General features: G+C 37.0%; 1 protein-coding gene and 1 pseudogene across 1 annotated transcript in view; one reads left to right on the forward strand and one right to left on the reverse strand.

Annotated features, from left to right (window-relative positions):
- Positions 1–8,516: 8,516 nt before the first annotated feature.
- LOC122050582 lies at positions 8,517–9,973 on the forward strand (annotated as a pseudogene).
- Positions 9,974–14,094: 4,121 nt separating this feature from the next.
- LOC122052282 (THO complex subunit 1-like) overlaps positions 14,095–20,129 on the reverse strand; it is a 47,517-nt gene continuing 41,482 nt past the window's right edge. Inside the window, exons 15-23 of the mRNA XM_042613734.1 lie at positions 18,405–18,446; positions 17,730–17,846; positions 17,547–17,629; positions 15,977–16,043; positions 15,416–15,487; positions 15,187–15,237; positions 14,991–15,050; positions 14,745–14,894; positions 14,095–14,558 (exon numbers count right to left, since the gene is read on the reverse strand). Coding sequence (XP_042469668.1) covers positions 14,295–14,558; positions 14,745–14,894; positions 14,991–15,050; positions 15,187–15,237; positions 15,416–15,487; positions 15,977–16,043; positions 17,547–17,629; positions 17,730–17,846; positions 18,405–18,446 — 906 coding nt within the window. The 3' untranslated portion in view covers positions 14,095–14,294. The remainder of the gene's footprint in view (positions 14,559–14,744; positions 14,895–14,990; positions 15,051–15,186; positions 15,238–15,415; positions 15,488–15,976; positions 16,044–17,546; positions 17,630–17,729; positions 17,847–18,404; positions 18,447–20,129) is intronic.

Below are 20,129 nucleotides of genomic sequence, written 5' to 3' on the forward strand. Positions count from 1 at the left end.
GACAGCATAGTCTTTTAATATAAGTGGGAGATTGTTGGAATGTATACTAAAAGTCTAGCTTTTGTATAAACATTTAACTAGAAATAAGAATCATATTGGTCAAATATCTACATTTATAAGTTAAGTGTAGTTGTTCGATTAATTTATATTGTAGACAACATGGTGTGTGGTGTCACACACAGAAGATCATGTTATCAATTCCTTATAAATTATAAACAGTAGCTCACGACTGAGATGGAAAGGAACAAACCATTGGAATAGTCGTAATGTAATTAAGTATTAGTTTATCTTGACTGATAAATTACACTAGTACACTCTGAGTGTATTGAGCAGGACCATTTAAGGTAAGTTCTTTTTATACTGACTTAATAAAAGAACAAGACCTTAGTTATTATGAAAGTGTGTGCTCTTAATCCTAATATAATAACAAGCACATATATTTAGTATTTATTTCTTTGACTTATCAAATGGTGAGATTTAGATCGATAAATAAATAGGCCCGATAAGTTGAGAAATGATATTACTTATAGTGTGTGTTGTTGATTATAGAAGGAAATTGTGTCCTAGTAATCTAGGTTGATAATGCCCCAAAGAGGAGCTCATAAGGATTGTCATGTTAAACCCTGCAGGTGGACTTAGTCCAACACGACAATAAGGTTGAGTGGTACTACTGTTGGACTAAGATATTAATTAAAGTGAGTTGTCAGTAACTTAATTAATTAGTGAGCATCCGACATCTTAAACACAGGGAGACTAACACACTCATGATAAGAAGGAGCGCAAAATGTAATTTGGGATTGGTGCGGTAGTTCAATAATAATTCTTTAGTAGAATGAATTATTATTGATGAAATTAAGTTGGGTGTTCGGGGCGAACACGAGAAGCTTAATTTCATCGGGAGACCAAAACCAACTCCTCCTCTCGGTCCCTATCGTAGCCTCTTATTAATAAAATATTATACCCACCTTTATACCCATCCTAAGGTGGTCGGCCAAGCAAGCTTGGACCCCAAGCTTGGGTCGGCCAAGCAAATAGGATGAGCCAAGTTGTGTGGCTGACCCTAGCTTAGTGTGGTCGACCACATTAATTTTAAAAGGATTTTATTTTTTAAATCTTTCTTATGTGGATACCATGATTTTAAAATAGAGTTTAAAATTTAAATCTTTCCTTTTATAGCTTTCTACAAAAGATTAAGTGAAAGGTTTGATATCTTTCCTTATTTGTAGTTAAAAGGAAGATTTTAATTTTTGATAAAACTTTCCTTTTATGAAACCATCCTCATGATTTTAAAAGAGAGTTTTAAAATTAAATTTTTCCTTTTATAGTTTCTACAAAAGATTAAGAAAAGGTTTGATATATTTCCTTATTTGTAGATTGAAAGGAAGATTTTAATTTTTGATAAAACTTTCCTTTTATGAAACCATGTTCATGATTTTAAAAGAGAGTTTTTAAATTTAAATTTTTCCTATTATAGTTTCTGCAAAAGATTAAGAAAAGATTTGATATCTTTCCTTATTTGTAGATTGAGAGGAAGATTTTAATTTTAAAGATAACTTTCTTTTTTGGAAATTATCCACATGTTTTAATAGAGAGATTTTAATTTATAAAATTTCCTTTTATAACCAACCATGAAGGGAAAATTTATAGTGAAATTTTTATTTTAAAAATTTCCGGAAACAAATAAGGAAGTTTTAATTTTGTGTTTAAAACTTGCCTAATTTGGAGCTCTTAAGGTGGTCGGCCATAGAAGGGGTTAAAAGGAATTTTATTAAATTTTCCTTATTAACCAATGACAAGGAAAATAAAGGGAATTTTAATTATAATTAAATTTTCTTATTTGCCATGACTAAGGATTATAAAAGAGAGGGTAGGGGTGCCTTCATGGGGGACAACTCACTTCTATTTTTCCTCTCTCTTTTATTCCTTGGTAGTGGCCGGCCATATGATCTCTCCATCTCCTCCTTTTCTTCCTCCTTAGTGGTTGAACCTCTTCAACTTCTAGGAGCTTGTTTTGGTGGCCAGATCTAGCTTGGTGAAGAAGAAGGAGGAGGAGGTTTTGTTTCCTAGTTTTTCCTTGGAGCTTGGTTGGCGGCCGAAACTTATAATCTCTTGGAGAAGGTTGCTTGGCCGAAATTTGGATGAAGGAAGAAGAAAGGCTTGGGTGGTTCTCATCTCGATAGATCATCGCCCACACGACGTCCGAGATAAGAAGAGGAATACGGTAAAAGATCAAGAGGTTGTTGCTTACAAAGAAAGGTATAATTAGTAATTATTTTTGCATCATACTAGTTTTTCTTTGTATGAATTCCAAACACAAGAGGCATATAATTCTAGGTTTCGAATTTATGATTCGAGTTTGTGTTTTCTTTTGTTTTTCGAATTTGTGATTCGATTGTTCTTTTTGGTTAAACCTAGGGTTATATAAGGAAATTAAATATTAGATTTCATTGAAAGACTTTATCTAGGAAGTGGTGGTTGCTCCCATATCCAAGAAGGCCTAGTGCCTCGCCATGTTTAACCCGGAAGCCGATTTCTGAAATTAATATTTAATTGAATTTGTAACATGGGTGGATTTGGATCAATAATGTTAAGCATCGTTTACGATCTAAGTCTAAACCACTAAGAACAGATAAGTTAAATTTGGAATCAATAATGTTATATTCCATTTGCGATTCCGAATTTAATTTCTAAAGAACACAATAGGTTGTTAGGAAAAGTTTGACACTTGTACAAAATTTTTGTACAGTAGAACCGGTACGATATTCCTAGGATCAACCAACAGTTTAGCTATTATTTTGCCTTGGACTAACTCTTTCTTGCAGGAGAAGGACTTTCTGGAGAAAGGTGGTCCGGGCGCTTGGAAGGCAAATTTTATCCCCGCAAGTCATCGCAATGTGGATCTCACTGGTGTTAGAGTGTATACTAAAAGCCTATCTTTTGTGAACATTTATTTTTAAAATAAAAAAATCACATTGGTCAAATGTCTATATTTATTTGTTGAATATAGTTGTTCAATTAATTTATAAAGTAGATAACATGGTGTGTGGTGTCACACACAGAAGATCATGTTATCGGTTCTTTATAAATTATAAATAGTTGCTCACAACTAAGATGGAAAGGAACAAACCATCGTTATAGTCGTAGTGTAATTAAGTATTAATTTATCTTGATTAATAAATTACACTAGTACACTCTAAGTGTATTGAGTAGGACCATTTTAGGTAAGTTCTTTTTGTACTGACTTAATAAAAAAACTAGACCTTAGTTATTATGGACGTGTATGCTCTTAATCTTAATATAATAACAAGCACATATATTTAATATTTATTTCTTTGACTTATCAAAGGGTGAGGTTTAGCTCGATAAATCAATATGCCCGATAAGTTGGGAAATGATAGTGTGTGTTGTTGATTATAGCAGGAATTTATGTCCTAGTTATCTAGATTGAGAATGCCCCCAAAAGGAGCTCATAAGGATTGTCATGTTAAACCCTGCAGGTGGACTTAGTCCGACATGACAATAAAGTTGAGTGGTACTACTCTTGGAGCTAGATATTAATTAAGTAAGTTGTCAGTAACTTACTTAATTAGTGGACACTCGTTATCTTAAACACAGGGAGACTAACACACTCATGATAAGAAGGAGCTCATAATGTAATTTGGGATTGATGCAGTAGTGCGATAATAACTCTCTAGTGGAATGAGTTATTATCGATGAACTTGAGTTGTGTGTTCGGGGCGAGCATGGGATACTCAAGCTCATCGGAAGGCCAAAACCAATTTCTCCTCTAGGTCTTTGTCGTAGCATCATTAAAGCCTCAAGTCCATCCAAAGAAAGGCCCATCTTGGTGTCCAAGAAGGGGGCCGGTTCATTGCTTGGTGACCAAGCAATGGTCGGCCACCATATCCTCTTAAAGGGCCGACCCCTTGCTTGGTGCCCAAGCAAGAGGGGGTCGACCATAATAATTCAAACAAGAAGGGATGTTTTGAATTTTTAAAATCTTCTCTTTGTAGAAAACTACAAGTTTTAAAAGAGAGATTTTAAATTTAAAAACTTTCCTTATTTGAATTAGGTCACATGTTTTAAAAGAAAGTTTAAAAGTTTTAAAACTTTCCTTTTTTAACCATCCTCATGGTTTAGAAAAAAAAAGGAAGAAAAGTTTTAAAATTTAAATTTTCTATCACCATGTTAAAAAAGAAAATTTTATAAGAGAAGTTTTAAATTTTAAAACATGGTTTTAATTTTTAAAACTTTCCTTTTTTAACTCCTACTTTAGGAAAGAGAACTTGTAAAATTTTATAAGAGCTTTTCTTCTTGTAAAATTTTATAAAAAATATTTTCTTCCTCTTTAAGGGGGTCGGCCACCCTTGCTTGGTGCCCAAGCAAGGTGGTCGGCTAAAACAAAATAACAAATCATCATCCAATTGATATTTGGTGATTGATTCAATCAAGAGGAAAGAAAATGAAAAATTAAAAGGGAAAAGGAAAACCATGAGGAAGATTTTAATTTTTGTAAAAATTCTTCCCTTATTTGCCTTGGGCAAGTAATATAAAAGAAGGGGTGAGGAGGCCTCATGAGACACAATTCTTATTCTCTTAGTGGAGTCTGTGGTCGTCCCTTCCCTCTCCCTTTCTCTTTTCCCTTTTGCTCTCTTCTCCTTGGTGGTGTTGGTAGCTGGATTTTAGAGGAAGAGGAAAAAAGCTTTTGGGTGGTGTTCATCTTGGAAGATCGTCGCCCACACGACATCCAAGGCGAGGCGAGGAATACGGCAGAAGATCTCAAGGTCATTAGCATATAAAGAGAAGGTATAATTAGCAATTATTTTCCGCATCATGCTAGTTATTTCTTTTTGTAAGAATTCCAAACACAAGAGGCATTAGATCTAGTTTTTCGAGTTTGTGTTTTCTTTGTTTTTCGAATTTGTGATTCGATTGTTCTTTTTGGTTAACCTAGAGTTATTTAAGGAAATTAAATATTAGCTTTCCTTAAAAAGCTTTGTCTAGGCTGTGGTGGTTGCTCTCATATCCAAGAAGACCATGTGCCTCGCCATGCAGTCCTGGAAGCCAATTTTGAAAATTAATATTTAATGGAATTAATAACATAGGTGGATTTGAATCAATAGTGTTAAGTTCCGCTTGCGATTCAAATCTAAACCATTAAGAACAGATAAGTTAAATTTGGAATCAATGATGTTAAGTTCCGTCTGCGATTCCTAATTTAACTTCTAAATAACACAATAGGTTATTTAAGGAAAGGTTCGACACTTGTACAAAACTTTTATACAGTGGAACTGGTACGTTCCTAGGACTAACCAACAACTGGTTGGCTAGGCTACGTCACAGTCCAGGTGCTCGCAGCCTCTTATATAAGGAGGGTTAGCCTTGAAGCAAAGAACAACAACGACATCTGCTCTACTATGCTGTACTCCTGCGTCGCTGCGAAGCTCCTCCGATAACGTGCTGCCAAGAGTTTTTTCTTCCTTTATTTTGTTGTCGGTATTTCTTTTTAAAGTTCGTGTACTTGCATTTGTAATCTTATGTGAACTGCTAGTGAATTGGCCAACAAAAGCACTCAATGAGTGCTGACCTTAGAGTGGGAGTCGACTAAGACTCCGAACCAAGTAAATTGGTTTGTGTTAGTGTTTGTGCTCTCTTTTATTTTTCCACTGCTTACTCCCCCCCCCCCCCCTCTATCGACTTTTACGATCCAACATGATGTACCTGATGAGTCGTATAAGACAAGAGTTAGCCTACACAGTTAGTAAACTGAGTAGATACACGAGTAATCCCGGTGTTGAGCACTAGAAAGGGATAACAAGAGTACTAAAATACTTGAAGTATACTCATGAAGATGAACTGCACTATACAAGATATCATACTATGATCGAAGGATACAACGATGCGAGTTGGATATCTGACATAAAAGACTTTAAGTCTACGAGTGGATATGTATTCACTTTGCAAGGTACAGTCATTTCGTGGAAATCTTCTAAGCAAACCGTAATAACCAGATCAATAATGGAATCTGAGTTTATAGCTCTTGACAAATGGGGTGAAGAGGCTGAAGGGCTATGATGGTCAAAACCTATGCCGACAATTTGCATACATTATAATAGTTAATCAACAATTAGTTGGACATAGAGTCATCTGTATAATAGTAAGTCTACACATATACGTCATATACATAATATTATTAGACAATTACTCTCCACGGGAATTATCACTGTTGATTATGTGAAGTCAAAGAATAACCTAGCGGATCCACTAACCAAACGGTTAAATCAAGAGTTAGTACCAAGCTCATCACGAGGAATAAGTTTGATACCATTGTCAACAATTAGTACAGAGGGCACCCAATCTATGCTAATTGAAGATCTCAAGAACTAGATTTAAAGGGACAACTAATTTGCATTGACTAGATATTGTGGAGGATGATCCAATAAAACAATGACCGAACCAAGGTAAGCTGATGCACTTTTAATGATTAAGAAGAATAGATGAATACTTTTGAGAGAGTATCTATGTGAGAAAGAAGTGGGGTCGCTTCGAAGAGAATTGGAGGCATAATTCTTAGAGTTTCTCACAGAACTAGAAGTGTTCATAATCAAGAACAAATATACTCATGAGAACTGAATTGTATCAAGGAGAGTCATGGGTGAGATTTACTAATGCTTACACAGACGATAGAACATTCAAAGACATCATGTCTACTGTTAGTCAGTATACAAACATATCTTCACAAGGGAAGGTTTAAAGGGTAAAACTCATATATCCTATACTTGACTCAACTACTGAATGTTATTACATACCCTATATTCCATTCATGTGGGGGATTGTTGGAAATGTGAATGGAATAAAGAGGTGAATACGAAGAAACTCTATTGTGCATAGGTTTTTAGTCTCACATTAGAAGTCTCTTGACTTTACTGTTGGTTTAAATTATCGCACATGCATTGATATTGTAAACATATGTATGGGGAGAGACTCTCTCATGCATGGGTGCGTAAGAGTAGGTGCAAATCCAGGGCCTAGATTGCACTGAACTAAGTTGACTCGTGTGCAAGCACGACCTGCGTACGTCAAATATTAGATTGGGCAAAGAATGAATCAACGTTTTGCCACCTAAATCTTCTTTTGCTACTTGCTCAATATGAAATTAATGGTGATTCCATAATGTCTCGACATTAATGGCAACATTAAACTCATTAATGGTGATTTTGTAATATCTTGACATTAATAGCGATATTAAACTCATTAATAATAATTCCATAACGTCTCGACATTAATGAAAAAATTAAATCCATTAATGGCGACATTAAACCTAACATTAAATGACTATAATTTGATCATTCATTGCAGGCAAAGTGAGAGCTCCTATATAAGGAGGTTGAATCTTAAGCAAAGGAAATAATAACGGAAGATAATAGAAAGAGAGAACGGGAGGAAGAGCAAGAAGTGAACCTCTGTCCACCTGTGTTCTTTCATAAAAACTCTCTTAGTCGTGCACCCGTTTGGTAGAACTACTCGTGATAGCACTTAAGTGCATATTCAATTCGCCGTGATCAACCCGTGCTTAGTGGTGATCACGATTTTACTGTTCTTTCCTGAAAAACAGACTATCCAAGATAACCTCAAAGCACAACCAGAGGTGAGACGAATCTATTTCAAAAAAATTGCATTGAACGCATGCCTCAGCTTCGTCTTCTAGACTAGCCTCATCACGACTTGACTTCCCAACTCGGACATCCAAACCAGGCTCGCTGATAATTTGAGATTGTCTGCTCAGGTCATCTCAACAAATAAGTTAGAATTGATTTTGTATAATTTTAATTAAATAATTTTTTTCTTAATATCTCTCGCAATAAATTATCTGTATTTAGTAACAATTTAAATTTATTATAAGGATATGATATTATTAAGGGATTTAATTTAAAGGGCTAAACGACACTAATTTATTATGTAATAATAAAATTTCATCCTATTTTTTATTAAATAATATCTGTTGACTAGACTAATCCTAAAAAAAACTACCGATTCCAAACGCAGATAAAAAAGATTGATGGTTCCATTAGGTTATTAGGTAGCGCCCAATACAAACTAATATTCTATAAATGAATTCATTAAACTAGATTAATTCTGTAATAGCTTTAGGTAAAATTGTTTAAAACTACTTAATATTAATTAAGATTGCTTTAGCATGGATCAAACTTGCTTTACAGCTTTAGTATTCTAAAAATATTACTAATTTAAACCTACACTATAGTTTTGATTAAAATTAGTAGTGGAGCATTTTTATATTAGAGTAATTTTGATTAATATTATTTTATGTTATAGTAATTTTGTTTTAAAAAAATTAGTGGAGTAAAAAAGAATAATTTGGAAAAAGATAAGGGATTTATTCTTTTTATTTTAAGAGGTGAGAAGGATAAGGAGGAAGGACGTACGCTTTACTATTCTAACCACCGCGCACCCGTGTGGCCGTGGCCAGGGATAGCGCTGAGTAGTGACTCTGTTCTTCCATGGCGGCGCTTAGCTTCACGGTCCGGCGAAAGCGCCCTTCTTGTGGCTCCTGCCGCCCCCACGCCGTACGAGTTCAAGCGCCTCTCCGACATCGACGATCAAGACGGCATCCGCACCCAAATCCCCATCATCCAGTACTACCAGCACGACGATGGCAGGCGACCCGGTCGCGGTGATTCGCCACGCTCTCTCCCGGGCGCTGGTCTTCTTCTACCCCCTGGCCGGCCGAATCCAAGAAATCGCCGGGAGGAAGCTGGTGGTGGAGTGCACGGGCGAGGGGGTCCTCTTCGTGGAGGCCGATGCAGACGTCCGCCTCGATCAGATCGGCGATGCTCTGCACCCTCCGATTCCCTTCTTTGACGAGGTCTTCCCTGAATCCTCCGGGATCCTCCATCGCCCCTTGATTCACATCCAGGTGACGCGATTACGGTGCGGGGGTTTCATATTCGCCCTCCGTGGTAACCACACAATGGCCGACGGTGCAGGTTTGGGCCAGTTCTTGACCGCCATCGGCGAGCTGGCTCGGGGCGCGTCGGCTCCATCCACACTCCCTGTTTGGGCGCGTGAGCTCCTCGAGGCCCGCACTCCTCCCCGCATCACTTGTCTCCACCCTGCGTTCGATCACGCAGCGGCTCGGCCGCCTAACGCCGGCGATGGCCCGCCCCTCGATATGGAGCACCGCTCCTTCCTCTTCCGGAGATCCGACATCGCCGCTCTGAGGATGCTCGTGCCGCCCCACCTCCGCACCTGCTCCACCTTCGAGATTCTGACCGCCTGCCTCTGGCGCTGCCGCACCGTCGCCATCGGCTACGACGACCCCGACGAGGAGATCCGCGTCATTTTCACCGTGGGCGCCCGCGGAGGGCGCTGCGCCGGCCTAGGCCTGCCGCGGGGGTACTACGGGAACGCGTTCGCCTACGCGGCGGCGGTCACGAGCGCCGGCGAGCTGTGCAGCAGGCCGATGAGCTATCCCCTGGAGCTGATGAGGAATGCCAAGGCGTCGGTGACGACAGAGCACATGCGGTCGCTCGCGGACCTTATGGTGCTGCGGGGGCGGCCGCATTACGCCACGGAAGGGGTGTATCTGGTGTCCGACGCGACTCGCACGGGAATGGAAGAAGTAGATTACGGGTGGGGGAAGGCCGCGTACGCCGGGCCGGCGTGGGGACGGGTGGCGAGCTTCCACATCCTATTCAGGAACAGCAAGGGGGAGGAGGGCATCCTGGTTCCTCACTACCTACCTCGCTCCGTCATGGACAAGTTCGCTGGCGAAATGGCGAGCCTCATCAAGAAAGACCCTTCACTGAGAAGCTCTCTGTAGAAATCTTACACAGCGTATAAATCATCGATCATCACACCTTTAAGAACGGCCAGCTAGCTTTCAATCCTTTGTCGCTGTTTACTTGGGACGATGATGGAAATAAAAATTGCAGACTTCCCATTATTTACTTTATATATATATATTTTATCTTTTTTTTTATTGATAGACAGATAAATTTATAAATTCACAGATACTTTTTCATCTTTCCAAATTAGACAAAAAGTAATTTCATCTCTTCCATTCCCGATCTGCCTAACGTGACCGTGAACGGCGGTACCGTGTGACCGTGATATTTTTACTCTCTCAAATACATAAGTCCTTGATCTATATTATCTTTAGTTAATCATCTCTGTGTCCCCAAGACGTAACACAGATGGGGAGTGCATGATTCTGTGACTGAAAGATCCAGGGGTCGATCCTCGGAGTGTTACTGTCTGGAGTTAACGTCTCCGTCATGCATTTTCCACCTGTGTACCTGCATTTACCTCCCTCCATATTCGTGGGACCGGCTCTAGGGGGCCGCTGATGTGGCGGTTCCACATTTTTTTTTTTTTTAGTTAATCATCTCTTTGAACCTCCTTCCATATCCGTGAGATCGATACTAGAGAGCTGTTAAGATAATGGATCTATCTTTTTTAGTCAATCACCTCCCGATCACCTTATTCTACACCAGAAGTCGTTAAGCATATCTATCTAACTTGATACTTAGGTAATCATCAACTTAACCTACCTCCCGAAGCTTGATGTGATAGTCTCCCAACAACAACAATAATAACTAAGCATTTTCCCACTAGGTGAGGTCGGCTGTATAAATCCTTTTACGACATTGAACTTTATCTCCTATTATATCATCATCTATATTTAAATAAATTTTATCTTATTTTATTATTACTAACTAAGTCTTTTTTTATCTTCCTCGTTTGATATGCATGTTTATCATAGTTTCACATCGCCTAACTGGAGCATTTATTGGTCGTCTAAGTACATGACTGTACCATCTTAAACGTGTCTCTCGGAGTTTGTCCTCAATAGATGTAACTCCAATTTTCTCTCTAATGCTCTCATTCATTATTTTGTCTATCTTCGTATGTTCACACATCCATATTAACATTCTCATCTCTGCAACTATCATCTTATGCTCATATGCTCGAGTCATAATCCAACATTCAGTTTCATATAACATAGCAGGTCTAACAGCGGTTTTATAGAACTTACCTTTAAGTTTAAGAGGTACTTTACGGTCACATAAAACACCCGACGCTCCCCTCCATTTCACTCATCCTGCTTGTATTCTATGTAAGACGTCTCTCTCAATCTCTCCATCATTTTGTAAAAATGATCCTAAATATTTAAATCTCTCGGTTTCGAGCAACTCGTCATCTCCTATCTTAACAATTGTTTCATTACTTCTAATATTGCTAAACTTAAATTTCATATATTCTGTCCTTAATCTACTAAGCTTAAAACTTTTCCCTTCTAGTGTTTCCCTCCAAGATTCTAACTTAGCATTTACTCCTTCACGTGTCTCATCTACCAAAATAATATCATCTGCAAACAACATGCACCACGGTACTGTGTCTTGAATGTGCGCAGTGAGTTCGTCCATAATTAGTGTAAAAAGATAGGAACTTAGGGATGATCCTTGATATAACCCTATCTTTATTGGAAATGCTTCAGTTACTCCGCCTGAAGTCTTTACTCTGGTCATTACATCCTCATACATATCCTTAATTAGTTCAATATATGTTACGCTAGCACATCTCTTTTCTAAAATTTTCCATATAATTTCTCTGGGACTCTATCATAAGTTTTTTCTAAGTCAATGAATATCATGTGTAGATCTTGTTTTTGCTCCCGATATTTTTCAATTAATTGTCTAAGAAGATGTATAGCTTCTATTGTCGACCTTCCAGGCATAAATCCAAATTGATTTTCTATCACTGTGGTCTCCTTCCTTAATCTTTTTTTTCTATTACTTTTTCTCAAAGTTTCATAGTATGATTCATTAGTTTAATACCCCTGTAGTTTGTACAATTTTGTATGTCTCCCTTGTTCTTATATAAGGGAACTAAAGTACTTATCCTACATTGATCAAGCATTCTTTTCGTTTTCAATATCATGTTAAATAATTTTGTAAGTCATTCATTACCTTGTTTCCCTAAGCACTTCCATACCTCTATCGAAATATCATCTGGTCCAACGGCTTTTTCATTGTGCACCTCATTTAAAGTTTGTTTTACTTCTGAAGTTTGAATTCTACAATAAAAATTAAAATTTCTATGCTCATTTGACTTAATTAAATTACCTAAGTTAAGTTGGTCACTTAAACTTTAATTAAAAAGTTGATGAAAATACCTCTTCCACCGCTCTTTTATTTCTTTATCATTTATTAATACCCTATTACATTCATCTTTAATATATTTTATTTGGCTAAGATCTCTTGTTTTCCTTTCTCTCACTTTAGCTTTTCTATAAATGTCTCTTTCCCCTTCTTTTGTATCCAAATTTTGATATAACCGTTCAAAAGTTTCATTTTTTGCTTCACTCACTACTTTCTTAGCTTCTTTCTTGGCTATTGTATATTTTTTTTAAGTTTTCCTCATTCTTACAAATATATAATTCCTTATAAGCTATTCGTTTTTCCTTTACTTTCTCTTGTACTTTCTCATTCTACCACCAAGATTCTTTACTTAGTGGTGCATGTCCCTTTGATTCACCGAGTACACTCTTAGCTACTATTTTCAACTTTGATACCATTTTATCCCATGTTGTATTAGAGTTATCGTATATTTCACCTAATGCTTGTACTTCTACCTTCTCCTTAAATATATTTTGTTTCTCATCCTTTAACTTCCACCACTTAATTCTAGGAATTGTATATATTTTCTTTCTATTGATATTATGTTTGAGACGTATATCCAACACTACTACCCTATGTCGAGTAGTTAAGCTTTCTTCAGGGATGACTTTGCAATCTTTACAAATCTTTCGATCTTTCTTCCTAACCATAAGAAAGTCAATTTACAATTTATTATTCCCACTTTTGAATGTGACTAAGTGTTCTTCTCTTTTCTTAAAAAACGTATTAGCTAATATAAGGTCATATGCTATCGCAAAATCTAATATAGTTTTCCCTTCCTCATTCCTCGTTCCAAACCCATAACTCCTATGTACTCTCTCATATTCCTCATTTTTCACTCCGACATGCCCATTTAGATCACCTCCTGTTAAAATCATTTCATTTGGTGAAATATTTTGTAATATTTCATCTAAGTCCTCCCAAAACCTTGATTTGGTAACTTCATCTAATCCTACTTGTGGTGCATATACGCTAATTATGTTCATAGTTTCTTTCGCCACTATTATCTTAAGGGCTATAATTCTATCCTCTTTTCTAACTACTCCTACAACTTCATCTTTTAACAAATTATCTATAATAATACCCATTTCATTTCTTGCTTTACTCTTTTTAGTGTACCATAACTTAAAACCCGAGTTCTCTGTCATCTTTGCCTTCTCGCCTATCCATTTTGTCTCTTGTACACACAAAATACTAATTTTTCTCCTAACCATCATATCTATTACCTCCATTGATTTACCAGTGAGAGTTCCTATATTCCATGTTTCAAATCTTAGATTATTAGTTTTCCTATCATATTTGTTCTTATCTAACCTATGGTATGAGAACTTTTGCCTATTTGACACTACACTCAAATTCTCATGGAGATGTAGCGGTCCTTGCTGAGACATTACAGTCGGACCCTGTAACGCGAACTCTTACATATTTATCACTACATCCGAGTTCTGGAGATGTAGCGGTCCTTGCCGAGACGTTACAGTCGGACCCTGCAACGCGTTCCTTCCGGAGAACAACCTAGCATTAACATAATAATTTAATTGATTCATTCATTGAATATTTGTCATAATTTGACGCTAGCTGACAACCTAACGTAACCCTCCTCCTTTATCCGAGCTTGGAACCGACCATGACCGATCATCATGGGCGGTAATCTCCCATGCAATGAAAATTCAAATCTGACTCATCACGCCTCCTACGACAATAAGTTTGAACTACTCATGACATTGAACCATCCGTCAAAATTAATCTATTTTTCAAATTTATTCTAATGGCCAATAAAAATTTTTCATAAAACTAAATCAACCACTTCCAAAATTAACCAACAAAAAAAAAATCACACAACTTAACCCACCATATTATGAGCTATATATACATATGCAACCTACCAAACATCTTGTTGAACTCAATCACTTGGACATTAAAAACATTTTCATTTGATACAAATTTAGTTAAGCAGCAACAAAGCGCACGCTAAGTGTACAAATACAAGCTATCAGATGGTCTATTTCGCCAAGAGTATAAATAAATAAATTGTATTACAAGGCCACTAATAACATCAAGCACATTAATTGTGCAGCAAAAATAAGATTGTCCTTAGTCATTACTATCTCTATTTCTGCTTGTTGGGTTGGCTTCTTTTGAATTTATATCAGAGGCGTCAACTTCCATTTTGGTATCAGTTTTTGTATCGTTATCTACTCCATCAGCTTCAGACTGCCCAGCCTCATGAATGGAATCTGTATCAGGGCTTTGTTTTTGAACTTCTCCAGCTAAAGCATCTGAATCCATGGGTGCCACACCATCTTCAAGTTCAGCTCCACTACCAATGCCGTCATTCTCAACTGTTGCCGATGCAACCTTTAAAGAAAGATGTTCATCGTTAAAGAAAATGAATCGAACATTTCAGTATCGAGTGTAATTATACGGCCAAATAGCAAAGGTGATTTCAAACTTAAAGAGTCTGAAATTCTTCATAGGGGAAATGGATGAAAACAATTCCAAGAATAAGAAGTTTGAAGGAGGCTATAAGGTATTTGCAACTACCTGGTTATCTTCAGGATGTGTAGCAACACCTTTAACTTCCTCCTTTTTTGTTCTTTTTGACCTGTCACCAGCTTTTGTATGAAACTTCGAACGAACCTCTGGTGGCAGAAGTTCTGGAGGTACAACTCCTTCAATGCCATGATCAGTGAACTACATGGAAGATAATCATTGCAGCAGTACCAAGTTAACAGACAGATAAGCTTGATACTCCAATGGAAATCCACACGGTATGTATAATGATGATACCCGTGAAAAGCCTTCCAAATCTTGCCGTGCTGAAAACCGTAGGCCTTTCCAACAATAGACCTAAACATCAACAACACCATCACATACGTATACAGGAAAGGATCATCAAAAAATTGGCAATGGGGCTAGTCCATCACTTATGCTCCAGGTTGAAAAGGCAGCTATTAGTTTAAGTTTAAATAAAAATAATACTTACACGGTTGTTCTTGTGGTTATATTCAGCTTCTATTCCAGCAGAAACATCCATCTGCAAGCATTCAAGACAAATAATGCAATTATGCAATGACTAAAGTAAAGGAACCAAATGTTTTCTAAAAGAAGAAATTCTTTTATTTATCGCACAAAAGTATCTATAATTGCCTCGTTACATAGAGAAAGGAGAATATATTATTGAACTCATGAAATTAGGTGATTATGATACTTACATCTTCTCCAAGAGGTTTCCAATATTCAGTGACCGATGGCATTCGCACACGTCGTGGGTCAGTCAGAGCATTCTATGATTGAGATGACACTAAAGTTAGAAAAGTCTTACAAATCAAAATGAGAAAAAATGATAGCAATATCAAACATCCGTAAAGATGTGTGCTACATGAACATATTAATAGCAGGCTGATAGAATGCTCACTAAGGTATGGATTGTGCTCCAATCATTTAGTAACAGTGTTAGATAAACATCTGTAAAGTTTTGATGTACTATTAAATAATCATCTATAGTAACTAGTGTTGGATAAAGAGAAGATGAGAAGTAAATGGAAGAGGGAATAAATAATTGCCAGGTGCATCCCAAACTGAAATGCGAACCTTCTAGCTTAAAAATCAGCTTAACTTTTTCAGGGAGTGAAATTGACTAACAGAGAAAAAAAAGTAACCATAAACTGAATTTGTGATCTGAAACAAATAATAGCCAAGTCTTTGATAGATTCTGGAAATTGATTACTTTTGACAAAATAATCAAATGCAGTGAAAGGATGTATGTTCCATACAGGATTTTGGTCAGCCCATTTCCATAGCTGAGATAGTTCTTTGTTACCCAACCTCCATCTTGCCTTACTACAAAAATGAAGTGAATGAAATCAATATTAGCAAGTTTAAAGAAGTAAAATATCAAATAGTTAGCTTTGTATCTATGTGAAGTGAAGTGGACCTTACCATTGAGATCTTTATAACAACAATTCCCATTTTTATATAATGCAATCATAGCAATGAATTGTGACCAAAAGTAATGTGTTGTATTAAGTACGTATCTGGCAAGCATTGCTCATTGGATTCCATCAGGATTAGGTGTTGGGACAAGGGTTCTTAATTTGTAGTTAGGTCTAACCACGATGTTTTGATAATAATACAATTTAAGTTAGGTGTGTATCTGATCATTTAGAAGGGGAGCATTGGCGTAACGGTAAAATTGTTGTCATGTGACCAAAAGGTCACGGGTTCAAATCCTAGAAACAGCCTCTTGCAAAAAAAGTTACAATGGATCCTTCTCCGAGACCCTGCATGGCAGGAACTTCGTGCACCGGGCTGCCTTTTTTTTTATTGTTGTGTATCTGATCATTTGCATGAATTGTCCATCATGTCATGCAAACTGGAAATTGAAGTTATCAAGCTTTGGTGAAGTGGCTACGCCATTGGGTGAAGCACTTCATGGATCAAGTGTAAAACTTGTTGGTCAAAAGCTTGAAGACTGGACTAGAAAGACCATGTATTGTATTGACCACGTTTGTATCTTAGGTTTATTTCGGGCATAGATTGAGTGAATATATAGGATTTAGCATCTATTTGTTATCCAGGAAGCTTTATCCTGAGCCCTAAAGGGCATGTCGTTGTCAACAGCTAAGGTCTTGATTATCATGGCAGCATACAGGGCTTGTAAGTTGGCTTAAGAAAGGATTTCCAATTGTGCCAGTCGAGTGGAGAAGGTATGTCAACCATCTTTTAAGGTTAGTTGACATACTTTTGCGTCTATTCAAAAGTGTGTCGAACAACGTAAAACTATGTTGACTAAGTTGATCCAAATTTGGGCGTCGAGGTCTCCAACAATTATATTTTGTAGGTTGGTTGACACAAGTTCAAAATTGGCCAAGAGCAATTCGGACATCCTTTAAAGACTTTGTTGGTGGTTCCTTTGGCATAGAATGCTTACACTAAACAAATGTATTTATTTCTCTGAAGCACAAAAGGAAACACCAAGTAACTTTAGGATGCCAAAGATCTTGACTCAGAATTACAGAAGCATTTGGTGAGAATATGCAAAATATAGCATGCCAAAAACAAATAATAACAAGCAAATACTAACGGATATCTAATATTTGAAGCAAGCAAACCAACTACGTGTAACCAAGATGTAGTGCAAATAATGCAAACCAAAATACCAGGAGAAAAGTGCATTGAAGGTATGTGTGAGGAATAAAAGTGAAAAAAATATGAACAAAACAAAAATGACAAAGACAGGGTAACCAAACAGGCACAAGTAGTAATTTATGTTAGCAATGCATGTTGCTGTATGCATGCTTCTTGTAAACCAAGACCATTAGTTGTAAATATCATAATGTTTACCGCTTCTTTACTCCTTCTTGGCCAATCTTTCTCTCAATGGGTTGTTTCTCAAATGCTGGGCAGCCATCTCGTTTCCACCATACCTAAGTACAGATCCAGAAAACGCGTATGGATCAAAATACAATTTCAAACAGCATCATATCAAAAATAGTTTCCTCAGAGAAACTATAGGTTACTGCACACCCAATTTTTTTCACGCTCCAATATATGCTCTATGCTTTGAAGAAACTCCTTCCCTTTTGGAGGAATGACCTCTAGTAGTTTCTTTACACGCTCCTCAAAAGACTTAATTTCTTCTTTCTGAATTGAAAAACTGTGTTATCTTGGTAAAATAAAAAAGGTATGTGCATTATAGCTAATTTATGAAACTCACAAAGCATACATGAAGTTTTAATATGACAATATTTAATTCACAACACAAATCACTATCCTTTTGACATGATTTAGCAAGGTAATAATCTTAAACTTTAAGCAAAAGTCAATTTCTACTCACCATCTCTTTTACTTCTAAGTCTTTAGTGTTCGGGTTGCAAGGTTGCAAACAAAGTCCCATATTAAAAATACATGAGAAAGATCAAGGGCTTATAAAGGAAAGATATCTTCATTAGTATGAGATCTTTTGGATAAAATCCAAAAATAAAAAGGGCTTAAGCCCAAAGCGGACAATATACTATTGTGAAGATATCTAAATTCATTCGGTCCTAACATTTAACATATAGTGTTATAGATGGATATTCTTCACATGTAATTGTGCTAGATAATGTGAGACAGGGTTGTGAATCTATGAATTGTGTTATTATGTAATACCTAATAATATAGGGAGTCAAAACAAGGACTTGAAATAATGGAGGTTCTCACCATGCTGTCGGATGATCCATCTTTGTCATTCTTTCCAGGTGTCTACATAGTGAGAAGAAAACAGATAATAAGAAAGTGATACACAAACTTAATGCAGGGAGCATAAACAATTATTTTCTGATGTCTAATGAAAACCATAAAATATACATAGAGAGAGAGAGAGTCTGATTTCAGGTGGAACCATGGTGGTATCAAGATGATCTTGGCTCAAAGTAGAGCCAACTTTTTCTCACAGTAAGGTAGGAAAGGGTCAATTCAAATTGGAGGACTGGTAGTACACAATCATAGAATTTATTGCAATATAAATTTTATATTAGTAATGTAGGGCATAAAAAAATGTATAACGGGAAAATACAAATTTGGTTCCAAATGAAAATATATTGTGATAAATATAGGAAGAAATCAAAGATATTTGATGAAACAATCGGAGGTGAATTGGGCAAGAATCAGTTTAATATCCATTCACACCTGAACTTACTGCAAGTAACTTCAATTTGCATCAATGACATGATTTATAATTATAAGGTGTACAAAGTTTCATATTACCAAAAGTCGGTTCATAGGCATACCTAGCCCAGGAATGATTAGCTTAAAAATTACAAGATGTTTGCAACATATCCACCGATTGAAGAGCCAATTACAGCACAACTTTATATTGAACACTTGGCCTAAAGATGATTTACACATTAGACTCTCCTAGCCTAAAGGCAATATGCAGACTATGCAGTTTTGACAGATTTACTAGAAAAAATGTGAACCATGATGATTGGTCACTTCAAAGCTTCAATTTGAGAAAAGGGTAACTCTTGAAAGTTGAAAGAATGACCCAAGTGACATGGTAGTTGAAGATGCAATGGAGGATAATTGGAGTAACGACAACTAAGGCATGAACTAGAGGATCAGAAGAGGACCATAAACTCTATCCATCATGTAAGCAACTTTCAATTTTAATAAGCTTTCCCCTTTTCATGAAATTTCTCTATTGATATTAGTTCCTGATACTGCATCAATTGGTGTCAAAACTGAACCTGACCTAGTCTCTTTGATACACTGGCCTCACCTCTCACAACCCTTCTTCCAAGAACAACAAACATCCTTCCTCGCTGCAGAGTAGGAGTCAATTCTTCATTGTTACCCAAGTGCCACATGCTTGAAACCTCTGTGATTGCCTCATGACTCTTTCCAATGCCCACTTCTAATGTGAGAAATACGAGGCTTTCGTCCCTATCAACCCTCTATTCTGAGTGGATTCGCATCCACATAAAGAACGGATTTGAGTTAGGTGTTGATCTCCGCCCCATTAGTTGCTTTCTTTATTGTTACCTCTAGCAAGAGCTAAACGCCTCTCCTTAGCTGACTGCATCACCTCCTCCTCCGCCTCACCACAACCTTGTGCACTTCATGATTTGTCCTATTGATTCTATACTAGGTCTATAACACAGCCCCACGAACTACCTCATTCCAAGCTATATCTCACACAAGTGCCAAATATCCACTTCAGGAGCAGCCACACTACCACTCTGTGGCTTGTTACCTCACATAATCCTAAACACCAGGTGATTTCATGCATGCTATCCCCCAAGCGAATATAACCAAGATCGTGGCGAGGCCTCGATCTTGAGAACAAGCCATATTTTTTTTTTAAAGAACCATTAAGTATCATGCCTACTTTTAGTAGTTACTATTGTACCAAGCCTATTTTGGACCAAGTTGGATTCAGTTCAA

The sequence above is a fragment of the Zingiber officinale genome, chromosome 3A, assembly GCF_018446385.1.
Source record: "Zingiber officinale cultivar Zhangliang chromosome 3A, Zo_v1.1, whole genome shotgun sequence".
Lineage (NCBI taxonomy): Eukaryota > Viridiplantae > Streptophyta > Magnoliopsida > Zingiberales > Zingiberaceae > Zingiber > Zingiber officinale.